The sequence below is a fragment of the Ziziphus jujuba genome, chromosome 10 (genome assembly GCF_031755915.1).
Source record: "Ziziphus jujuba cultivar Dongzao chromosome 10, ASM3175591v1".
Taxonomy (NCBI): domain Eukaryota; kingdom Viridiplantae; phylum Streptophyta; class Magnoliopsida; order Rosales; family Rhamnaceae; genus Ziziphus; species Ziziphus jujuba.
The window spans coordinates 26,864,229-26,886,473 of record NC_083388.1 but is presented as its reverse complement, the minus strand read 5'-3'; the positions used below and the strand labels follow the sequence as shown (position 1 = coordinate 26,886,473).

At 34.7% G+C, this 22,245-nt stretch overlaps 6 protein-coding genes across 10 annotated transcripts; 2 read left to right on the top strand and 4 right to left on the bottom strand.

Annotated features, from left to right (window-relative positions):
* Window positions 1-1,028: 1,028 nt before the first annotated feature.
* Window positions 1,029-4,553, bottom strand: LOC107412524 (uncharacterized). The gene is made up of 8 exons (XM_016020304.3): window positions 4,197-4,553; window positions 3,471-3,533; window positions 3,279-3,374; window positions 2,552-2,599; window positions 2,258-2,329; window positions 1,819-1,877; window positions 1,480-1,570; window positions 1,029-1,389 (listed from the first exon to the last, which is right to left on the bottom strand). The coding sequence occupies exons 1-8, from the start codon at window positions 4,509-4,511 to the stop codon at window positions 1,234-1,236; spliced, it is 900 nt and encodes a 299-aa protein (XP_015875790.1). The 5' UTR covers window positions 4,512-4,553; the 3' UTR covers window positions 1,029-1,233.
* A 170-nt stretch (window positions 4,554-4,723) lies between these two features.
* On the top strand, window positions 4,724-10,280 carry LOC107412523 (uncharacterized). The gene is made up of 13 exons (XM_016020303.4): window positions 4,724-5,001; window positions 5,403-5,455; window positions 6,004-6,172; window positions 6,268-6,331; window positions 6,808-6,887; window positions 7,030-7,183; window positions 7,403-7,464; window positions 7,666-7,728; window positions 7,857-7,915; window positions 8,240-8,321; window positions 9,232-9,278; window positions 9,454-9,702; window positions 9,852-10,280. The coding sequence occupies exons 1-13, from the start codon at window positions 4,855-4,857 to the stop codon at window positions 9,868-9,870; spliced, it is 1,248 nt and encodes a 415-aa protein (XP_015875789.2). The 5' UTR covers window positions 4,724-4,854; the 3' UTR covers window positions 9,871-10,280.
* Window positions 10,281-11,098: 818 nt separating this feature from the next.
* LOC107412525 (protein TIC 20-II, chloroplastic) lies at window positions 11,099-12,125 on the bottom strand. The gene has a single exon (XM_016020308.4). It carries the CDS (start codon window positions 11,934-11,936, stop codon window positions 11,301-11,303), a length of 636 nt encoding a protein of 211 aa, XP_015875794.2. The 5' UTR covers window positions 11,937-12,125; the 3' UTR covers window positions 11,099-11,300.
* A 574-nt stretch (window positions 12,126-12,699) lies between these two features.
* Window positions 12,700-16,797, bottom strand: LOC107412520 (membrane-associated protein VIPP1, chloroplastic). 3 transcript variants are annotated; one of them, XM_025070614.3, is made up of 11 exons: window positions 16,478-16,797; window positions 15,787-15,911; window positions 15,593-15,703; window positions 15,282-15,346; window positions 15,108-15,189; window positions 14,433-14,507; window positions 14,226-14,296; window positions 14,052-14,134; window positions 13,571-13,641; window positions 13,078-13,152; window positions 12,700-12,973 (listed from the first exon to the last, which is right to left on the bottom strand). In XM_025070614.3, the coding sequence occupies exons 1-11, from the start codon at window positions 16,581-16,583 to the stop codon at window positions 12,860-12,862; spliced, it is 978 nt and encodes a 325-aa protein (XP_024926382.3). In that variant the 5' UTR covers window positions 16,584-16,797; the 3' UTR covers window positions 12,700-12,859. The 3 variants fall into 3 exon arrangements, with proteins under 3 accessions (XP_024926382.3, XP_015875782.3, XP_048323763.2); XM_016020296.4 differs by having other exon boundaries at window positions 13,577-13,641; XM_048467806.2 differs by having other exon boundaries at window positions 16,491-16,797.
* Window positions 16,798-16,941: 144 nt separating this feature from the next.
* LOC107412522 (protein transport protein Sec61 subunit beta) lies at window positions 16,942-18,805 on the top strand. Of its 2 annotated transcripts, none has more exons than XM_016020301.4 (2): window positions 16,942-17,091; window positions 18,211-18,805. In XM_016020301.4, the coding sequence occupies exon 2, from the start codon at window positions 18,214-18,216 to the stop codon at window positions 18,457-18,459; it is 246 nt and encodes an 81-aa protein (XP_015875787.1). In that variant the 5' UTR covers window positions 16,942-17,091; window positions 18,211-18,213; the 3' UTR covers window positions 18,460-18,805. The 2 variants fall into 2 exon arrangements, with proteins under 2 accessions (XP_015875787.1, XP_015875788.1); XM_016020302.4 differs by having other exon boundaries at window positions 16,949-17,091; window positions 18,199-18,805.
* Window positions 18,806-19,310: 505 nt separating this feature from the next.
* LOC107412521 (uncharacterized) lies at window positions 19,311-21,876 on the bottom strand. Of its 2 annotated transcripts, none has more exons than XM_016020299.4 (2): window positions 21,176-21,876; window positions 19,311-19,869 (listed from the first exon to the last, which is right to left on the bottom strand). In XM_016020299.4, exons 1-2 carry the CDS (start codon window positions 21,740-21,742, stop codon window positions 19,807-19,809), a joined length of 630 nt encoding a protein of 209 aa, XP_015875785.2. In that variant the 5' UTR covers window positions 21,743-21,876; the 3' UTR covers window positions 19,311-19,806. The 2 variants fall into 2 exon arrangements, with proteins under 2 accessions (XP_015875785.2, XP_015875784.2); XM_016020298.4 differs by having other exon boundaries at window positions 19,311-19,875; window positions 21,176-21,868.
* Window positions 21,877-22,245: the final 369 nt, after the last annotated feature.

Genomic DNA, 22,245 nt, shown 5'->3' with positions numbered 1-22,245 from the left:
AAAATTGAAAAATTAAAAAAAAAGTATATGATAGAAATGGAAAATAAGAAAAAAAAATGGAATAAAGGAAAAATGGAAAATTAGGAAAAAGAACAAAACAGAAAAGAGAGAGAGAGAGAGAGAGAGAGAGAGAGAGAGAGAGAGAGAGAGAATATTTGATAAGGAAAAAAAAGAAAATAAAAAAAAGGACAAAATAGCAAAATAAATAATGAAAATTAGGAAAAAGAACAAAACAGAAAAGAGAGAGAGAGAGAGAGAGAGAGAGAGAGAGAGAGAGAATATTTGATAAGGAAAAAATAAAAAATAAAAAAAAGAACAAAATAGCAAAATAAATAATTGATATAAGAAATATTTGTCAAAAAAAATTGATAAAAAAGTAAGATAAAAAAATAAAAAACTAGTAGATATATAACAAAGGAAAGAAAAATAAAAAATAATAATAATAATAAATGATTGATGTAACTTAGAAAAGATTAAAAAAAAAAAAGAGAATAGCTAGTTTTTAAAATTGTTCTATCAAATTTTAAAAAAATAAAATAAAATAAAATAAGACAATAAAAAAATTTAATTAGATACATTTATCAAGATATAATATTCTATCTTTTTTTTCTCTACAACTTTCTCTCTATAAGATAGAAAAATACTAACTAAAAAAAACAAATTAAAATAATATATATTTATTATTTTCAAAACAGGTGAAAACATCGTTCCATCGTTTTCTAAATTTTTTTTTATTTGTTTTCTAAACTATTTTTAAAAACTGATGATCAAACAAATAATCTTTTATTTTTAAAATAATTTTTTATTTTACAGATTAAAAAATTGTTTTAAAAACAGATAGCCCAATAAACCCTTATTTTTTCTCGTCTTTAGAATTGACAGCATCCTTAAGAAAACAGCAAACTTTTGCCGTTTGAACTTAAATAATAATAATAACGAGTGCAATTTAACAAAACATTTGCAAACTAGTTCCAAAACATAATAGAAAAAATCAATTCCAAAACTCTGAAAATTGCACCCCAAAAACAGAAAACACAAAAAAAAAAATCTTGAATAAAAGTTTTCAACAAATCTAGCCACAAAAGGCAACATTGTTGGTTCGAAATTTAGGAGAATCTGATCTCCATGAACTGGCCTGAAATTCTATTGATAATTCAATAACTCTTTTAAAATTTACAACAATAAAGGTAGTCAAATCTATAACTCCATTTATGGTCATCGGGGACAAACTCACTACCTTCTCCGCACATTGGAAGTTGGACCACGCTGCACTACTGCTGGCTGTTGTGTTTGGCCAGCCGACTGGCCAGCAGCCTGTTCTTCTGGCATGTTCATTGCTTGTGTAATGGCATTCATGACAATGAGTCCAAGAGGAATCAGGTACATCCACTGATACATACAAGGCATGTGTAGATTAGTAAAAGCATAGCTTTAAAAGGGTTTTTATAGATGAAAACTGTTAATTCTTCGAATACTCACATATTTAGCCCAAAAGGACCTTTCTGGTGGCTTTACAACTTCACCCTCTCCGGCCTCACCACCAAGAATTTCCTCAGTAAATATTGGAGCTCTGGAGAACCACATTGCAACATAAACACAACAATTTGAGCACGATAACTTAATCGTTTCCAACTATGTCAAATTAGAAGTTTGTCTTTCTTCTATCTTGCCAATTTGCTTCTTTTTTATCAACATATTAGAAGTATTTGTCAGAAAGAAAGGTGACATAACTTATAATTTCAAGTAGTTTCTGAATAATCATGCTGTGCATAAATCCAACATTATAAATTAGCATTGAACAATTCAAGAGCATCTCACCTTGGTGCTTGCTCACTGTTCTTCAAAACTGTGTGAGAGTTGAAGGACCACTTAGCCGGCTGAAATGCAGATAACAAGAAAACACAACAAGTTAATGACATACCAAATGACTTCCCTGTGGTATGACCTGATATTATTTCGCTACCATGTAGTTTAGAACGCATGTTCCCTTTGGTTTAATCAATTAAGTTTTCAGTTGATTCAAACAAATAATACAAGTATTTTCAGTATTATTGTTTATTCTGACAGAATAATTTCATAAGATTAACTGCAGGGGCAAAACATGAAAATTTTAGAAGTAACAACTACTAAATCACAAAGTGGAACAGTGATGCACCACACAATGACAGGGTATCATCCATCCATTTAGCTTTACCCCCTTTTTTTTTTTTTTTTTTTTAGGGAACAAGAACCAAGTGAAAATGTAATCCTAACTTACGAGCTTCATTTGCCGAGGATATGGGCATGCCCCAGGTGCACCGTAATTAACAGCCAATATATTAACACCATCCTGCAACAAGAAACCCCATAGTGCATAAACATTAAAGGTTGTAAAGCAAATATTCTTTCAAGTCTTTCAACTAATTGGAAGTCATATGAACTATCCAAACTTTGGTTTCTGGTTTAAGTTCCTAATTTATATAGTTTGAAGTTCTTTTGTGCTAAAACTAGGAGTACCACAACTTAAAAACAAGGAAAGAAAAGAATTTAGATTGCCAAAGTATAGAATTACCGTGTGTATAACAAAGTGCTCGTCCAGACCATCGCGTGGAAGACATCTCTGGATTCAATAAAGAAAGTTATTGGTGCCCAGAACTTGTAGGTTTAATAATAATAAAACAAGAATGTGGATAATAAAACCCAGATTGATATAATTGGAAGCATATGATATAAGGATGCTGCCACTGTATATGACAATAAAACAAAAGATTTTGAATCCTCCTAAACGGATTAAACATAATTCAAACATAGTCCAGTAATGCGTAAACCACAAGAAAGAGAGAATGGTAGGAATATACATGCATTCAAACATATATATAGAAAAACCATTTCTTCCTAGACCTAACAATGCAACTCAATAATTTTGGCCTTAGCACAGTGCATAACAGTGAAGTAGTCTGCATATTAAAACTCTGATTCTTCAAATGTTACAGAGAAAAAAATTTATTACAATATAAGCCACTGAAGAGGTATTTTCAAGTTGTAAAAGAAAAGGCTACAGAACATAACAGAATAAACAAGAAATTGCCTTTCAACACATTTCATTTACTATTGAAATTAAAATAACATAACGCCCAGCTTCTCCCCATAGCATGTTGTTACATTGGGGCCAATTTTGCATATAATCCCACAAAATTCAGAAGCCCCAACGTAAAAACAACAAAGAAGTAAAAAAAGATATATATAATTAAAGGGGAAAAAAAATAAAGCCTTCTAATGAAAAGCTGCTTAATACTTACAGCTTTCACCGATGAAATAACAAAATCCTTTCCAGGAGGGCTCAATACATTGGAGGGCAATCTTATCCTATAAAAATCGTCACTTTGTAGTAGTAACTGTAAGAACAGTACAAATAAGGGGTGGTAGAACTATTAAAGCTCACAACATAGAACCAAAACAAGAAATATGAGTTGATGGGGTGATGAAATTACTTCAAACTTTTCCTTGTCCTCTGTAGTAAATGCATTCCGTGAAAACCGCAGCTTTGTTAGCGTCTGTTACAAGTAAAATTACACATCGGTTAAGCTATATTTCAGGGTTTTCCAAGTGACAAGGAGAAAACATAGCCAGTGCACAAAGTAAAAAACAGGAAAGAAAAGCAAGAGAAAGAGAGATAAGGAAGAAGCATGTTCATACCAGGCTAGAATGGGCAATTTCAAACACATAAATTATAGAAGTGGAACCTCTAAACTTAGTGATAGATATTATATTACTATCCAAGCAATGTTAAAGCATTTTGTAAGAGTACAAGTCCTTAAACTCCATGATTCCAGCACTAAGTTTCTTTATTTTCTGTTAAAACAAAGCAACATTTTCCATTATTTCCTGTTAATTTTCTCAGCTACCTGGGAGTATATTAAATTTTCTGTTTCGAAAGTTTGTGATTCTGTAGTTTCTCTAACAAAGAAGATATAAATCTGTCAAGCCTAAATTCAAACCAAGTTTCATCTAATCTATTTTTATTTTAAAAGCACAGATCAAATTCAAAACAAAAACACGAAAAAAAGAAGCAGATTCGAGAAAACTTATTTTAATTATTAACGAAAACCAAATCGAACCCAAAAACCCAAAGTTCGCTTCCAAATTCTCTCAACTATTAAATAATTTTCCTGAAATTTGCTCAGCAACCAAAAAGGAGCGACAGCAAACCAACCAACCTGACCACCATGGTTCCAAGTCTTTAAGCGAGCCGTAAAGGTACCAGTTTGGGAGAAATCCGAGTCTCCAAAGGCGTGCTCGAGAGAGAACTGGATCTTGGAGTCCGAATCTGAATCCGAAAACCTCTTTCGGGTCGTTGTTGAAGGTTGGGATCGTGTGTAGCCAAGATCATGTGACTTACTCTGCACACCTCCTTCGAGACCAAACTCCTCGTCGTCGATTAGAAGCTCATCGGACTGAAAAGCTAAAGACCAAGAAGAAGCAGCCAAAAGACAGAGACCGAGGACCAATAAGCGCAAGAGAGAGAAACCCATCTCTTTTTTGCCTTGTTTCTGCAAAAGCTCCGAGGCTGTATAGCACTGTAATTTGTACTCTATCCAAAGGTTGACGACGGAATTTTTTGGGCCTGAACTGGGCCCAATAAAATTGTGGATTGCTAGGCCCAATAATAAATAGATTACAGTTGAGGGGTCTATTAGCAAAATCTTGTGAAACTCAATTTTACCAAACCAACCTTCGAATTGAAGGCCCTTATTCTACCAAATTCCTCTTACGACCCAAACCCTAATTTTGCAGAGATTCTTTCTTACTCTTCTTTACTCTCGCAAACGGTTAATAGAGAGGGATTGGAGAGAGAAACGTTGTAGGGAGGTAACCATGGACGCGCTAAGGAAACAGCTGGACCAGCTGATGGGAGCGAACAGAAACGGCGACGTTCGAGAGGTAAACCGCAAGTATTACGATCGGGATGTCTGCCGTCTCTACTTGGTCGGACTTTGCCCTCACGAGCTCTTCCAATTGACGGTAAAAACAATTATTTGATATCTCTTACATGCAAGTTGTAATTAAAAAAAGATCTAACTATTTTTTTTTTCTTTCCCGAGGAAGAGCGATGAAAAATTGGTGACAATATATATATATATATATATATATATTTTTTTTTTAAATTTCTGGGTTATTACGTTTTAATATCTGTTCTTCTTGTTGATGATGAGATTATTTATTATTTATTATTTATTTATTTATTTTTGGTTCATGTCTAGAATGTGGTTGGATTATGCTGTTTTCCCTTTTTTTCAAGTATATAATTTTATTAATTTTTGGAACTTAAAGGAATGATAATCTGTATGACTCTCTGCGAAGATTGTGTTCAAGCATTCTGTTATTCCTGCTTTGTTAATTTCATAATCTTTTGTTTGTTCCAGAAAATGGACATGGGTCCGTGCCCAAAAGTACATTCTTTACAGCTGAGAAAAGAGTATCCTTTTTACTATTGAGAAGCTATCTTTTGCTGTTCAACATTATTTTATTAGTTCCAAGGAAATTTAATTTACTGGTCTTTAGTTCTTCAATGGAAGACCTCTGGCTTTATACCCCAGTCGCCTTTTTTTCTTTTTTTTCTTTTTTTTTTTTTTTGATGCTTTGCTTTTGAACCGTTCTATTCTTTTTACAATTTTTAATGATGTCAACAAAAGTAGTCAGGATGAGTATCATTCTATTTCATCCTTGCCAACTCATCTGCGCTGTAGTCATGTAGATTTAGATTTGTTCCTATAGTTCTCTAGCTGAATACTTCGAATACTTCTAATATATATATATATATACATGTATATATGTTTGCAAATTTATTTTTGGTTTAGGGTTTATGACAGAATATGTATTACTTCTCAACGTGGATCATTTTGGACTTTTGTTGTTTGAAAAGATGAAAGTTTTTAATACGTTTGGAGTTATGATGGATAATATAGAGATCTGTTACTTGCATGCATGTGAGTTTTGTCCCAATAGAGCTTAACTCTTTCATAGATATGAAGAAGCCAAAGCAAAAGGGACTGATAACTATGACAGAGACCTAGAAGATGTCATTGATAGGCTCATTGTTGAGTGTGATAGAAAAATTGCTAGAGCTCTTAAGCGCCTCGAAGATGATGATGCAAAGGCTGCCATTGCAATTTCTGTCTCTGAGGTTACGCAGGTGATGATTGTGGCATTGTGCTCATGCTCATATTATACCATATTTTCTTCTTGTGAATTTAATATTTGATTTTTATCAATTTGTTGAAATTGCAGACACCTGAGGTGCTTGAGTTGTCGAAGCAGATAAAGGAGAAGTTGAAGGAAGCTGATCAACATGGTAAATGTCTCAAATAGTATATCATATCTTCAGTCTGTTCAAATACATAATTTTTTTCTTCTTTTCTTTAAAGAAAAAATAGAGATTAAAAAAAATAATAGCTATGGTAATCTTGAATTATGTGTCACAATTCGTATAGTTTATCTTACAAGAATTTAACTTTCCTTTTTGAATGGGAATGAGTATGGTGGAATGGATTAGTAATCTGTCTGAAAAGTTTGTTTATATATATAAGATGATTAGCATATAACTGAGTTGGGAGTTATTGTGAGTTTATCTTCTTTTGTTACTGTTTAGGTATCATATGCGGATCTTGCTTGTGAGCAAAAAAAATTACTTGTTATAATTAAATGTTTTAAACATGTTAATTTTTGTTGAAATTCTAAAAGGGTATGTAACATGTAAGTTGCTAAGTTTGAAAATCCTGATTATGCGCATTATAGTTGCTTATTCATAAAGTTGCTGTCAATCTGCAGATCTTGAAGGCAAGACAGATCTTAAGATTCGAGCTTTGGAGGTGGTTGAAGAACTTAGAACTAAAAGAGCTGACAAACAGGTACATTTTTGTTTGTTGATAATTTGTAAATCCTAGATATAAAGTAATTGTTAAGGGTTGGTGCAGTGTTTCTTTCATAATATGGTCAATCCATTGATTAAGACATCAACATTGTAACTTTTCTACATGTTGTTTGTGACAGTCCATGCTACTTTTGGATGCCTTCAACAAAGATAGGGCATCTTTACCTCAACCACTGCCAAATCCACCACCTTTGGCACCCTTGCCTGTAGTTGCTCCTGATGCTCGTACTCAGGAAATGATAAATGAGAAGCTAAAGAAGGCAGAGGATCTTGGTAAGTTGGTTACCTGAGATTTTATGGTATATGCCTATATTGAGAAGTTTGTTATTATAAAATCCTTAGGAAGATCATTGTTTTTGCTCGTATCTTCCTGCATATTATTGTACTTTCCGAAATGAAACAAAAAATATAAGTTTGACCCAGAATTTGAATATCTTCCATTCTGTTTATGTTTTCAATTGTTTTGTAATTTGCTTATTTCAATTACCTCAGGTGAGCAAGGAATGGTTGATGAGGCACAAAAAGCATTGGAAGAGGCTGAAGCATTGAAGAAGGTTTTTGTAGTTTTTCCCCCCACTTTTTTTTTTTTTTTTTTTCTTTTTGGGGTTTAAGAGTAATTAATCTAATCTTGTAATGGAGTTATGTGATTCATTGTCTTAGATTTACTTTTTTTATCATCTATTTTGTATTGTGTTTCTCTGTCTCCTATATTTTTCCTATTGGTGATGGTTTTGATTTCCATTTTCTCTCTTCAGCTGCCTGCCAGGCAAGAGCCTGTTCTGGATTCCTCCAAGTACACTGCTGCTGATGTGCGGATTGTGAGTCCAAATTCTCTTTTACACGATTTGTTCTGTGTATTTGCTTTTATTTGTATTATCTTAATGTATATAATGACATTTCTCTGACTGCTGAACAATTTTATTGTTTGATTATGGTATTATTTCAGACTGATCAAAAGCTCCGAGTTTGTGACATTTGTGGAGCATTTTTAAGCGTTTATGACAGGTAAAACACTTTTATTAACATATTTGTGATTGATACTACATTTTTTAGCTTTTGTGAGGGAGACTTAGAATTAGTGTTTGGGGTTTCAAGTGCTTCAGCTTTTGACCCAGCAATTATACCTCCTTGTCACCAGCAGGCTCTTGTGCCCAGTTTTACGAGGATAACTTTTGCAGCTAAAGAATGTGCGTCTTTTTCTGTTTTATGCTTGTAGAACATGCTATTATTGGCAAGAATATAATGGGGAATCTGTATTGCTATATAAACATAAGCTATTTAAACTCTTTTAATATATAATGAACTTGTTATTTTTCATGTTATTTTCAGTGACCGTCGTTTAGCTGATCATTTTGGGGGAAAGCTGCATTTAGGCTATATGCAAATTCGTGAGAAGTTAGCCGAGCTTCAGGTAAGGCAATTCATATTCCTCATGTTTGTTATTTTAAATTCAGTTTATTTACTTGTCATATGTTGAAGAGAGGAAATTGAACTGGAAATCTACTGCCTATTGCTTGACATGAGAACTCCAATATATATTAAAACCTTGGTACAAAGATGACAGCTACAATACATTTGAATGTTTTTAAACATTACTTAAAGCATGCTAATATGAAGTGTTGTAACATTTATATTGTTTTGCCTGTCCTGTTTTTGAAATTTCCTTAAGTTGGTATTGTGAATATGTTGGTTCAGGTGCCTGGTATAATTTCAAATCTTTAGAGGTTCTCATAGTATTCGATCTGTGAGTTTTTCTAACCTCGGAGAAGAACCATTACTGAATTCTTTTAACATATATTTCACTATTATGTGGGATTCTGGAACTCTTTGGCATGATCAACATTTCACTCAAAACAATGCATCCAGGTCTGATCCATATTGCAAATGAATATTTACCTAAATTGATTTCCTTTTTGGTGTATGCACTTAAATTTTCTAATAGTTAAGATATAAACTTCATTTGAAGTGGCCAAATACAATTAAGAGATGGGATTTTGATTGAAAGAAAAGATAATGCTATGACATACAAGTGAGAATTTTCTTAATGCACATACGTATATAACAAGTTGATGCACAGCATACAGATGCACATTGGGGTTGGGGAATTCTGTATGTATGTGTTAAAGGGCTTGTTACACACATTCTATTCTTTGCCTTTTGAGTTATTTGTACACTCTTGCATTTAATTGCTTTTTCACTTTCTAACAATGGGCATCTTGAAGTACTCAATGACATGTATTGCCTAGTCAATCAAATTGATATTTTATGCCATTTGAACTAATAAAAGGGTTTCAATGGTACTGTGTTAATTAATTTGTCAGGAAGAGAGAAACAAGAGTCGCAAGGTTGATCGGTATGATGAGCGGAGGTAGTGCTTTTTTCTTTTTTGGTTTGATTGCTTCAGTTATATTTGTATGAATACATAGCTAATATACTTATTGCCTTTAATTATTTTATGTTCACATGTTTATTTATTTATATATATATTTTTTTCTATCTTGTATTACGTTTTAAACTTTGTTTCTAAATGTTCAAATATATAGGTCAAAAGAGCGAAAAAGTAGGGACCGTGAAAGGGAACCAAGCAAGGACCGAGATCGTGGAGAAAGTCGTGACCGAGCAAGGGATTATGATCGCAGGAGCAGGGATCGTGATAGGTATTATGATCGGGATCGTGGATACGATCGTGAGCGTGATAGAGATTCAGATCATTCCCGCAGTTATGATTCAAGAAGCCGCCGCAGGTCACGCTCGAGGTCAAGGGAACGATCCAGGGATTATGATCGTCACAGGTACTTGCCATATCCTGTTTTGATATATTTTGCTAGTAGCCATTGGAGAACATGGCTTATTTGATGATTATTCACACCCATCAAGGGTCAGTATAGGAGTAAAAGTTTCACTAGTTTAGTCTCTGATATCAGTTGTTTTGTTTTATCAGGCGTTATGATCGGTACTAGACAGAGCTCCTGGCTAAGCATTTTGGGAATGAAATTTGTGATCTTGCCTAGGTCAGTGTTGAAAATCATGTAGGAGAAAGATAATTTTGTGTTTATTTCTAAATCCTTTGTTTTTTTTCTGGAGTTGAGCTGTTTCTATCTGTGGAGATGTAAGGACTGCTGCTTAGGTTTCTCAACTTCATATTTGAGAGGTATGTTTGAGAGGTATGTTTTACTCTATATTTTACAGCTATTGCGATATGCATTTCCTATTAAAACTTGGCTGTAATTTTAGCTGTTGTACTTTAATTGGCGTTAAAAATGGGGGGTTTGGTGGCTGTCTGCTATACAAGGCACTATAGGCAACTTAGACAGGAAGAAAAGGGACTGTAGTAAAACTTGCATTGAGAAATGATCTTGTTCTTCTTTCAGATTACTTTGTTTTGGGAATGGGGGAATGGGTTGTGAGGTAGAAGATCATCTATATATATTTTATTAATTCCTGAACTCCATGACAAGTTGTAAAGTAGTGCTGCAAAGCATGTGCAGTTTAAACAGTTAAGAAACATTTAAATTTTTTAAAGTAAATCTTTATCCAACAAGGCTAATGAATTAATGAGAGACAATTTCAATGTGCAAAGAGGCCAACCTATTCGATTTTACTTGTGGAACTTTTTTCCTGAACCGTCCTTCAAGTGATTTAAGATTAATCTAGTGCATTGGGATTTGGATTCTGTGTTGCATGTTTTAATTTTTTTTAAAAAGCTTAGATCACTCCACATGTATTATCGTTCTGGCCTACCTTCAATCTTGTGTGGGGCCGGGATGTGGAGCTCTCTCACTAGATGTGGTTTTCACAGAAATTTCCAACATTAATTGTTTCCAATGAAAACTTTTTTTTTTTTTTTTAGGTGGTGACTTTACCAAATGAAACCATGGACGGTAAAAGTATTTCGCAATATTACATTGTTGTTAATATCAGCCATCAAAACATTTAGAGGAGGAAAAAAAAAAAAAAAAAAAGGGAAAAGGTTATAAAGTGATTAACGTTGGAAGCTAATCTTCGGTGATAAAATAAAAATAGCAAATCAATGAAAGGTGAAGGTAAAATGTTACCAAGTAGGGTGGTACCGATCTGCGCTTATAAAAAAGGTGTTTCAATTATTATGTAATTATGAATATCGACAAATGAAATTTCTGGTAATTGGATATGCAGGACCCAAAACTTTTTTTTTTGGTTTTTTGCCAACATATAGTGTTCATATAGAGGGAAAAAAAAAGCCCACGGATATAAAATTTATTAAAAAAAATTAAACCCAAATACAATTGGACAATTACAAAATTGTTCATAAACACTAGGCTATAAATTTCTTGCACCTTCATTGAAAAAAAAAAAAAAAAAAAAAAAACCAGAAAACAAAACTAAACAAAAGTAGGAGAATACTAATACACTAGAGCTGGCGACCAGCAGCGTCAGCAACAAAAGGCAAATAAGGGGTACGACCCAGAATACAATGAACCAAAGTGTAAACGAAGCAGAAAACGCTGAAGACAAACAAGGCGCTGTGACCCCAAACCATGATCCGAAATCCCAACCCGGTCCGACCCGGGGTAAAGATCCTCTGGATGAGCAACGGCAACACCAGGAGGACGTCGAGCGTGACGGCCTGCATAGCGTTGAACCTGACGTAGTGGCTGAAACTGGGATTCCTCACCACGCCCAGGTAAAGTGCGAAGAATGCCACGAAGCTCGAGTATGGGATGGACCGGTACAGACCCAGAAGAGGGACCAGCGGGTCGAATAGGAGGCCCAGTTTGGGAAACTGCATGAAGACGAAGCGGCCGTACTGGAGGGAATTGAAGAAAGGGAGTGTGTAAGCGACGGCTGAGATTAATCGATCGGTGGCCGGAGTTGGGTTGTACGACATGCGAGTGACGGTGGATTTGGTTTTGGGTTTGAGTTTGAGGTGCAGGGATTTTGGGATGGCTCCGAGGGTGTAAGAGAAGGATGGGGAACGAGCACCCAGGAAGCGTTTGGTCAAGGTTTTGGGAGTGAGGGAGAGGTGAACAAGAGGAATGGAGGCCATTTTTCCAGTGAGAGGAGAGAGAGAGAGAGAGAGAGAGAGAGAGAGATTGGGTTTTATGGTGTATGATAATGGGCTTGATGCGTTAATGGGTTTTTGTAGTGAATCGTCAGGCCCATCATAGAAGGTCTAAAAGATTAGGCCTACTTTGTAAGGCCCAATTTATTAACTTGTAATTATGGTTCTCATTATTGTAATTTGGATTAATCACCAAAAATAAAAAAATAAAAAATTCATAATCTGGATTTATGGAAGCAATGGGTGAAGTCCATTATTGATAGAGAGAGAGAGAGAGAGAGAGCCAGAGAGATTGGGTTTTATGGTATGTGATTATGGGCTTCTGTAAGCCCATTATTGAGAGTAAATGTTTTAATGGGCTTTTGAGGAGAATCATCAGGCCCATTATAGAAGGTCCGAAAGCAAGGCCTACTTGGTTTGGCCCATTTTGTTAACTTGTAATAATGGTTTTCGTTGTCGTAATTTGAATTAATTACCCCAAAAAAATAATAATAATAATAATAAAATAAAAAGAAAGAAAGAAAGAAAGACAGTTGCAATTTGGATTTTAAAATCCTATGATTTATATATCTTGGAAACCTTTTTTTTGTCTCGGAATTGAATATGGTGATTTTGTTGTTTCTAAGATATAAATTGGTTATATCTCTGGGTTTTGGTAGCAGCAACATCATTGCTTATTACATAAAAATCCAATTATCTATAGAGAGAGCAATCGGGTTTGAAATAATCCATCAAAATCGTTTGCAAATGACACACTCAATGGCCTAAACGCTTCCATAACTTGCATACGTATTTAGTAAAATACTAAGCTTTAAATTTAACCAAAAAACCTTTCTAGATGCTTTTAGAGGAAACATATGTGCCCCTTGAACCACTGTGTTTGAGACTTGAAGCAAACAGTCAAACAGTTAGAACTCCTTTGCTTTTCTCCTCAGTTGATTCAACTCATTCTCGATGTCCGAGTCTCGAAATGGAAATGGTTTTGCTGCAACCGTGGTTCTCCCAGGTGGAAGCTCTGCTTTCTGATTAGAAGAACGATGAAGAGTCAAAACTAGTCTGCTTGGTTATTGGGAAGCAAGATAATAATGAAGTAAGGAAACCTTAAAAAGGAAGAAAATGCAACTACCATTGAGCTCCCAGATAGCTTTTTCTTCAAACTCTCGAGCTCATCGTCAACAAAAGAGCGCTCTAGCAACTGAATCTGTATAAAAGGTGATGAGGAACATTGTAACAAGAAGAAAAAAGTTTCCAACTCCAGAAGCAATATGTTATTGAACGAAAATTACTCATTCCAATGACTCGTCCTAATGGCTTTTACTGTAACATCTAAATATCTGAAATAACTTCCATTCGACTGTGAAATTATAGCACTCCAGTTTCATTGGCTACTGAAAGGATTAAGGAACTTCTTCGCCAATAAAAGGTTGTTACTTTGATATTTGCTGTACTAAATAAACAAATTTAACGGTTTCTTATTATAGTCTCTAATTAGAAGGAAAGAATTTACCCCCCAAAAAAAAAACAATTAGAAGGAAAGAGGGGGGAAAAAAAAAAAAAAAAAGGTAGAAAAAGAAAATGAAAAAGGACATGAAAAAAAGAATAAAAAAAAAAAAAAAAACCACTGCCTTTCCCTCAAGGTCGTCAGTTATTAATTGGCTATAAGCGTCTGCTTCAGACTCCATGGCCAACACTGCAAGAATGAAAAATGAATTTTTGTTGTTAGGTACTACTGCTATGGTGAAAGATATAATCCTAATGTAATAGCAACAGCACAACGTCAATGCCCAAGACATCAGTACTCTTTTACTCTTTCCCATCCTTATATAGTACACCTTGAGGTAGAATTAAATATGAGAAAAAGAGAGAAATTATGAAAATATAAATTATAGGAAACTTTTTCCCCAACAGCAAGATTTAACGGTTATGGAAATCTCGTAAATGCAATGAAAATGTACATGCATATATATATATATAGGTATATCAGCTTCACCTTCTAGTTGTTAGATTTTGCAAAAATTGACTACAAATGATTTAATGCAGAGTAGTACAGGGTTGGGGGAATTGAAAACATGCTGCTAAATTTACGTCTATTATTCAAACCTTTGTCTTCCATCTTGTTAAAAGCATGAAGAGCACTGCTTGTATCGATGTCACCAACCAATTCACTAACTCTGGTCAAAGTCCTAAAAGAATAACATGATTCAATACAAATTTTGACCAGTGTAACTACAGCACAACAGGGCAAAATAACAGAAGATGGAGTGAAAGACAAACTTTGCAGATTGTGCCCTTGCCCTGAAGACATCTTTCTTCGATTTTGCCTCTTGAATCTTGCTTTCCAAAAGCTGCCAAAAGTAAGAGGCCTATAAAGTTAGGAATCATATGTACATGGAACACGATTAGAGTTCAAAATTCACAAGCAGAAACTGGGCATAACTTAACCAGTAAGGCCTGGCCACTCGATTATGAAAAGAAACCCACCCGCGTATTGGAGACAAGATTATCAACAACAATTTTCTGCTGATCAAGCTGAGCCTTCAAAGCACTTGCATTTTCCTATATGAAATTATAAATGAAGTTGAATTAACAAGCTAAAAAATGTAAGAACTAATTAGCACTTCACCATGACATGGTGAAAACATAATCATGACTTTGTAGGGAATAAAAAGCGAAATTAACTACGAATTACTCATTTATCACCATGCCATGATGAAACCACAATTACTCGTTTATCACCATGGTTTCATCAACTAACAATGAATTACTACAGCACTGCACATAGGGAGAATCCATGTAATCCTCCAACATTGGTAATCTTCTTCACAAGTACATTTACAGAAAAGGAAAAAAAGCTGCTGAAAGTGGATTTTCATCAACGGGTTAGGTCAGCAATTAACATGAAAGTAGATAAAGGAGGCCACCGACATGCTAAACCTGATTTCCTGATTACTAATATTTTAAAAGACATAATAACCTGAAGGGATATTATAAACATAAAGTTACCAATATACGAATTAATTTATTTCTGTTACATAAAGTATCATGTAAAATTGTTAAAAACTACATAAAAATATCATTTAGATATACAATGCAATTTAAACCATCAGAAGCTGTATCCAAATATCATTTGAAGCTGTAACTCGAAAAATGACATACAGCATATCCTTTTCTTCGCTTAAGTGCTTCACGAGCAAGATCTTCATTTCCCTTTGTGAGAGCAAGTTCTGCCCTTCTGTACCTATTACAAGAGAGAGCTTACAGAGATTAAGGAGCAGCAACTTAGATACTACTATTTATGCAACAGTAGCAAATTCCCACTGAAAAAGTTACCAATCTTCGGAAGCTTTGTGAGCAGTTTCATATTTGTTATTCAACTGCCTTTGCGATGCCCAAACCTTCAGAAAATGCAAAATTGTTTAAAAAAAGAAATGTCTGTGGAGAACTGCTTTACAAACTGTTTCTTTGATATCTTCACCTCTTTATGCATTTAATTGCATACTTATTTGAAATTGAACCATTGGAGGAAAAGAAAGAAGGTTGAAGAGAGAGGGACAGAAAATATCATGAAAAAAAAAAAAAAAAAAGAAAAAAGAAGAAGATGAAGGAAAGAAGAACAACTCCAGTCAATGCAGGATACATACCTGTGCCGTTGCTTGACGCATCTTTATCAAATCATTGTTCATATCAAGAACTGCTTGTTCTATGATCTTCTCAGGGTCTTCAAACGAGCTCAAAATTGCATTGGCATAAGACTACATTCATTAAGAAATAAATTACACAAACCCAGGGTTATAACACTAGGAAATTTTCTCAATATATTGTTTCCAAAAACTACCTTGACAATTCTAGCAAATCGACTGAAAAGATTCATCTGAGCACCAAAAGCACCTCCCCCTTGACAATTGCATCTTAATCTATTTGAGTGAGCTATTCTTAACTGAGGAGCATTTAGTGCTCCGACTGCAAGAAAGTGGACACATGTAAAGAGAACATACTAAACCATAGAAAAGAGAGAAATAAATAAATAAAACGTAATATAGATGATTTTTTCAGAATGTTTTGTATTTATAAGACAAAACTTTTTTTTTTTTTTTTTTCTGCAACCATGAGCACCCGTGCAACTTTAATCCTTTAAAACAAAAATAACACAAATGACAAAATAATTAGGACAAAGATTAAAAAATATCAAAGGAGCTTAAATTTGACATCCAAATAATCTGACAAGGACCTTAAAATTTGATAATGTTAAAGATGCATGTTCCTGAGTATAAGGTAAACAGAAGTACATGAAATGGTCCCACAGAAGCCTCCATTCTAACGAGCTTAACACCATCAACTTCCTTAATTTCAATAATATCCCATTCCATCAAAAGCCAAATATCCAAAATTTTCTTCAAAAAAATCTACTTAATACTACTGTCATCTATTAACTAAGCAACTGAAAAGGTATGCTACTATACCATCAAAGACTGAAAATTGCGTAAAACCCAGAAAGCAAAACAATGATAATTGAAAAGAGAACGTACCACCATAACTTACAAACGAGGATTTGAGAGGTTGAAAGCGGTTAGAATAAGTGGGACGCAACGAAACCATGCTTAAGCCACCAACTGGGGGCGCTTTCGTTGCCATTGTATCAGCAAACCAAGCACCTTAATATGCAGAAATACGTTATCAAATAATGAAAAAGAATGGAGGGGTCAGGGGATTCCCTTCCCCAGAGCAAAGCCTAGTATCTACTACTAACGGTGATTTAGAAAATCTAAAATTTTCAAAGAATCGAGTATTATTATTATTATTATTTTCTATTCGTGTTTTCTAATGTGTGTGTGTGTGTGTGTGTGTGTGTGTGTGTGTTTTTTTGACAAAGTGCTTTCTAATATATTTTCTATTATATATATATATATATATATTTTAAAGTTTGTAGAAGAAACAATTGCTTGAAAGAGAAGAAAAGCCTATTTGGGCCTGGGGCCCATTTGAATTTGGGCTTTCTCAAACTCTCCTCTAATAGCTTCTTCTAAGTTTTCATTCAGCAAAGATAGTTGGTGGGTTGTCTCAAGGCACAGGGCAGACTTTCTTTCCTACTACCACCAGCGGCCGCATCCGTCCGTCCGTCCGTCCGTCCGACTCGTACTCAGTAAGACAGTAACCTTCTCTCTTTTTTTGTTATTTTAATTTTGGTTCATCTTTATGAATTCTCTATGCTATCAATATGGGTTGATGGGTCTTTTATCCTAACATTTTTACTGTAAATATGCGGTTGATTTGGGTTTTGGGTTCTTAAATTTCGTTTTGGGTTTATAAGATGAAGCTTTGAAATGGTAACGTAATGAAAGTAGATGACAGAGCTAAGAATTTGCGAGATAATCAACAAACTATTTGTGGTGGTAGGTTTTTAAGAGAGAATGATATTGAAAGTGGAGCTTTACCCAGACATATATGTATCTTGGAATTAAGAAAGGGAAAATTTTTATGTCAGTATTGGCATTAAAATTTGCTGTTTTTTTGATAAGTTAGATAGATTGATCAGAATTTAGAATTGTCCGAAACATGAAAGGGGATTTTTCAGTTTCTTGTGTAAAAGGCAGTAAATTTTGAGTGTGCAACAAAACATATTGATTTTTTCTGACGTAAGATTTCATCCTTCCCAATATTAGAAGACAGTTTAAGCAAATGTTGGATCTGTTGCCTTTTGATACTGTTGATTTATTAAGTGGCCATATGATTTAGTTTAAGATCTAGGTACCATTTTCTTTAGTCCCTAGCAGGATAGCAAATTTTCGGATAACTATATGCTGAAGAGTTTCTGCTTCACCATCTAGCTCTCAATTATCACACACGGGTGTAGATGCAATCAAGTTTTGATTATACAGCTGTACGGAAATGTAAATAAATTTTCAGTTCCTATGACTCTGTAACGTGTATGAGTAGTCAATAATATATCTGTCTGTGATGGAACCTGCTAAATATCTGTATGCAATATGTATAATATATGTAAAACATAATCATGTAGCACTTATGCTTTGAAATGAATGGTCATAGATTGTGGAATGTACATGTATTTCGAAGAGATTTTGATAGATGCTTTGAAGAATCTAATCGGCAGAATGATTAGTCGTTATCGTCTTGTGGATATTATGCTTCAGCATCCTTTTTCAATCTACTTGCATGATGAATGTTATTATTTGCATTATTTATAAACTATGGAATCTAAGCACTGAGCTAGTGTTGTAAACTTTTTGAGTTGGTAATACAGAAAATGGTAACAGGAGGAGCCCCCCAAAGGGGAAGTGCTGCAGCAACTGCAAGCATGCGGAGGAGGAGAACAACGAGTGGTGCAACCTCCGGAGGGGCGGCTGGGACCATGCTGCAGTTTTACACAGATGATGCTCCTGGACTCAAGATCTCCCCAAATGTTGTTCTTATCATGAGCATTGGTTTCATAGCTTTTGTCGCCATTCTTCATGTGATGGGTAAGCTGTATTTTGCACGCCGGGAGACTTGAATTAAAGCATATTAACAATGGTGGATTGAGTTTGCATTATGGAGAGCTTGGATGTCAAAATGAACATTGTGAAAGAACTATAAATTAGCATTGAGTGTTTTATTGGGAACAGCTGTTGTTTTTGGTTCAATTTGGTGGGGATGTTGTTCTTTCTGGTCCACACGATTCCTTGTTGATATACATGGCCCCGATTTTATCTCCATTGGCTGCTTTATGTGCTGGATTAAGCTACTCCTAATGATAATTTGTTTGAAAAACGATCCTTATCCTTTCATGAATGTTTGTCCTTATTATTTATCAAACTGACTTAAATATCAAGCCGAATAGAGAAATATTCCAATCTCAATTATTTCTGATTTATATTTTTATTATTTTTGGTGAACAGTGTAAGTCTCAATTATTGGAGCATAAATGACAACCCAAAAATAAAATGCCATGAACCCACAATCCCCTACATGCCATGAATGTTTGCTGCGTCAAGACGTGTAAAGCCCCTCATCACTAATGATGCTGTGATGTTAAAGAAAAACAAGTTTTTTTTTTTTTTTGTTTTTTGGGTGCCTGTCTCGTCCATCTCATCTTTTCTTTCATGGAAGAAATTTTCATTGTATGCAACGGTTCTGACAAAATAAGCTTAATAGCAAGTAAAAAGGAGACAAATGACAGCAAAAACACAAAGAAACTAATTGGGGCTGAGGCATGTGGGCATGTGCACTTGCACATACACGTAAGGCAAGTAGTTCCCATTATGTGCACTCATAAGATGAAAGTATGATTTCCAGAGCCAGATGGTTCTATCACAAACTCAGAAATCAGAATATCTATCATACACATTATTTACACTGAACATATAATAAAGGAAAATATCATAAAATTTCTGGCCACTTCACTTCAGCACAAAACCAACCTGCGGTTTTTCTCCATTTACATAAAACTTAAAAAAGTACAAAAACTTACACAAATCTATATGCAAGGTGATATTATAACAATAAACATACGATTCTATATTATTAGCCAAGACCAACCTGATCCAATACCCTTTTATCTCACTTTCAAATCACTGCTAAATGTGAGACCCAATCTTCATAGCCTTTGTTTCTCTCTATCTCTCCTCATTACCAAAATTGTTCTGCTTTCCACCCCCCCCCCCCCCCCCCCCCCCCGGCAAAGACTGAAGTATCAGGCCGAAATGTTTGTACAATACAGCAACTAAGCAAGCAAGCACACATACTGGAAGCATACGACCTCCCAAACCAGACTCTTCAACATTCTCTTCAGGCGAAAAGGAAAAACCCTCAGGTTGATTGAGCTAACTTGAACCTTAAATCATATCTCTGCCCCCATAATCTATGATATAGCCCTTAGTTCACTTCTTTGACCAGCTTTAAGCCTGAGCTTTTGGGATTTATCCTGAAACTAATTAACACAAAGAGGTTTAAGGATTAAAATGATTGGTAAAACTTCAAACATTATTGAAACTCCATACAAACAGCATTCCCACAAAAAGGGGAAGGAGAAGAAGAAGACAAACTAAGATATCTGAACAAAAGTCGACATAAATCTCATCGTACAGCAATGGAAATAGTATAGTGACAAACAACGATGTTTAGACCTTAAATATATTCAATGTAAAAGGTTTTGATGGAGGATTAAATTAAAAAGAAACCAATCAGGATAACAAATTGAGATTGTGCTGACTGAATGAAGTGTTTTATACCGCTGGCAGACAAGAAATGAATCCAAACTCAAAAGGAAACCATCGAAAACCATCACTAGATAAAATACTTAGCTTATTTGAGAATTTAACCATGAAATTTTCCCTATAAAATGTCAGCTTCCATGACTTTATCATATGCAAATCAACTAAATCAGTAGTGGTTTGTGATGCAAGATGAAAATTCGAGAGTGAAGATTCAACCTGAAACATTGTCTTACATACAAACTCTATGACAGATGAAACCGACAACTCTACCTAACCATCAACAAATGAAATAACAGTGATTTTTTTAATCACTATGACCATAAGCCATTATACTGGTTGCTCATCCAACAATTTTAGAATTTCAGAAAACCAAATCATCATATTTATATATGACTCCTCATCAATTAAATCGTAGTTTTCTTAGTGACACCCATCTCAGAAAATTTGACTTCTCCCTCTGTCTAAACCATAAAAAACAAATAAAAATAAAAATAAAAGAAAGTGAGCATTTAGTTTGGAAAAGAAAAAAAAAAAAAAAAAAAAAACTCAATAATATGAAAACGGTACATGCAATGCAGTGCTTTATGTATAACCCAAATCATATCAAAAGAACATCCAATATTTGGTAACATTGATTCAGTCAGTTCAATCTGACAAGTTGATTCTATTTGTTTTTGGTCGGAATCTCACAGACCTGTATCGATCACAGAATTAATTATACTTACTTAAAACATGCATACACAGAAAATCTATCAAAACGAGGGAAAAATTTGTACAACCCCAAGAGCTCTAATAAAAACCAACCAAAAAAAAAAAAAAAAAATCATCACTTTACCCACAATTATAGACACCGAGAAAATATATCAACGCAAAACATTTAAAAAACACATGCAATTCCCCAAAAAAAAAAAAAAAAAAAAAAACCAGCTAAATCTTTGCTCTTCCGACAATAAAAACCATATTTTTATAATGAAAACAGAAATCTATTCCACAAAAAGCAAAGGGAGTATCAACCTGAGACTTAAAATGCGAAACATCAATTGGGTCATCGCCAACATTGGTACTGGGATCAGAAGGATCGACAGCGGCACAATCAGGAGGGGATTCAAAAAGGGAGAGAGAGAATTGCTTATCCACAACACCCACATCAAAGTAAATGAGGCCAGAACTAGGAACATCAACCCGAATACCTTTAACAGGGAACCAAAGAAAAAGCTCCTGTGCCGATACGCCAGACAACTCGCCGATCCGGCCGAAACTCAATGTCCCAGAGACGTTGAAATCGTAGTGAACCTGGTTCTCGAACTTAGCGTTACAAGGGTGCTCCAGAAATACCTGAAAATGGCCGGTGGAGGGGTCGTGAGAATATTGAGTGATACCCTTTGGTAGGAGGCCTATGGGGAGGCCATGGAGGCGAAGGTGATCATAGATGGTGGTAGGGGTGGATGAGGTTGAGGCTATGAGGAGGGAAAGGAAGAGAAATAGGGAGAGAAAGTGAGGGAAATTGAGAGAAAGTGTGGGAAAGTGATGGATTGCGAGGTATTTTGGAGAAGAAGAAGAAGAAGAAGATGGAGGACCCATGCTTGGGGGAGAGACGAAGAAGAAAGAGAGGAAGAGAGAGAGAGAGAGAGAGAGAGAGAGAAGAGGGGAGAGGAAATTGGCAAGTGTTTTTGTTTTTGTTTTTTTTTTTTATATTTTTGTTTTGATTGTTATTGTCGTTGTGGTTTCGATTTTGATTTTTGATTTTTGATTTTTGATTTTTTTTTTAACTTTTTTAAGGTTCGGTCTTCAGAGACGAAAGAAAGAGAGAATGGTGTTTTTTTTTTTTTTTTTATAAATATTTTATAATTTTTTTTAATTGGAAAAATTTTTTTTTTTCCTTATATTCTCTTTTTGACAGCAAAACAATCAGAATTCAGAACGGTAGTCTGAGGTTTTATTTTCAAACACTGCTGAGGGAGGTTACGACTCACCCGCACTTTAGATGTAGTGGTTACCACGCGCGTAATATATTTGTAGTATGTGGGCTTGGATCATTGGCAGCCCATTAGTCCAACAAAATTGATGAAAGTTGACTATGATAT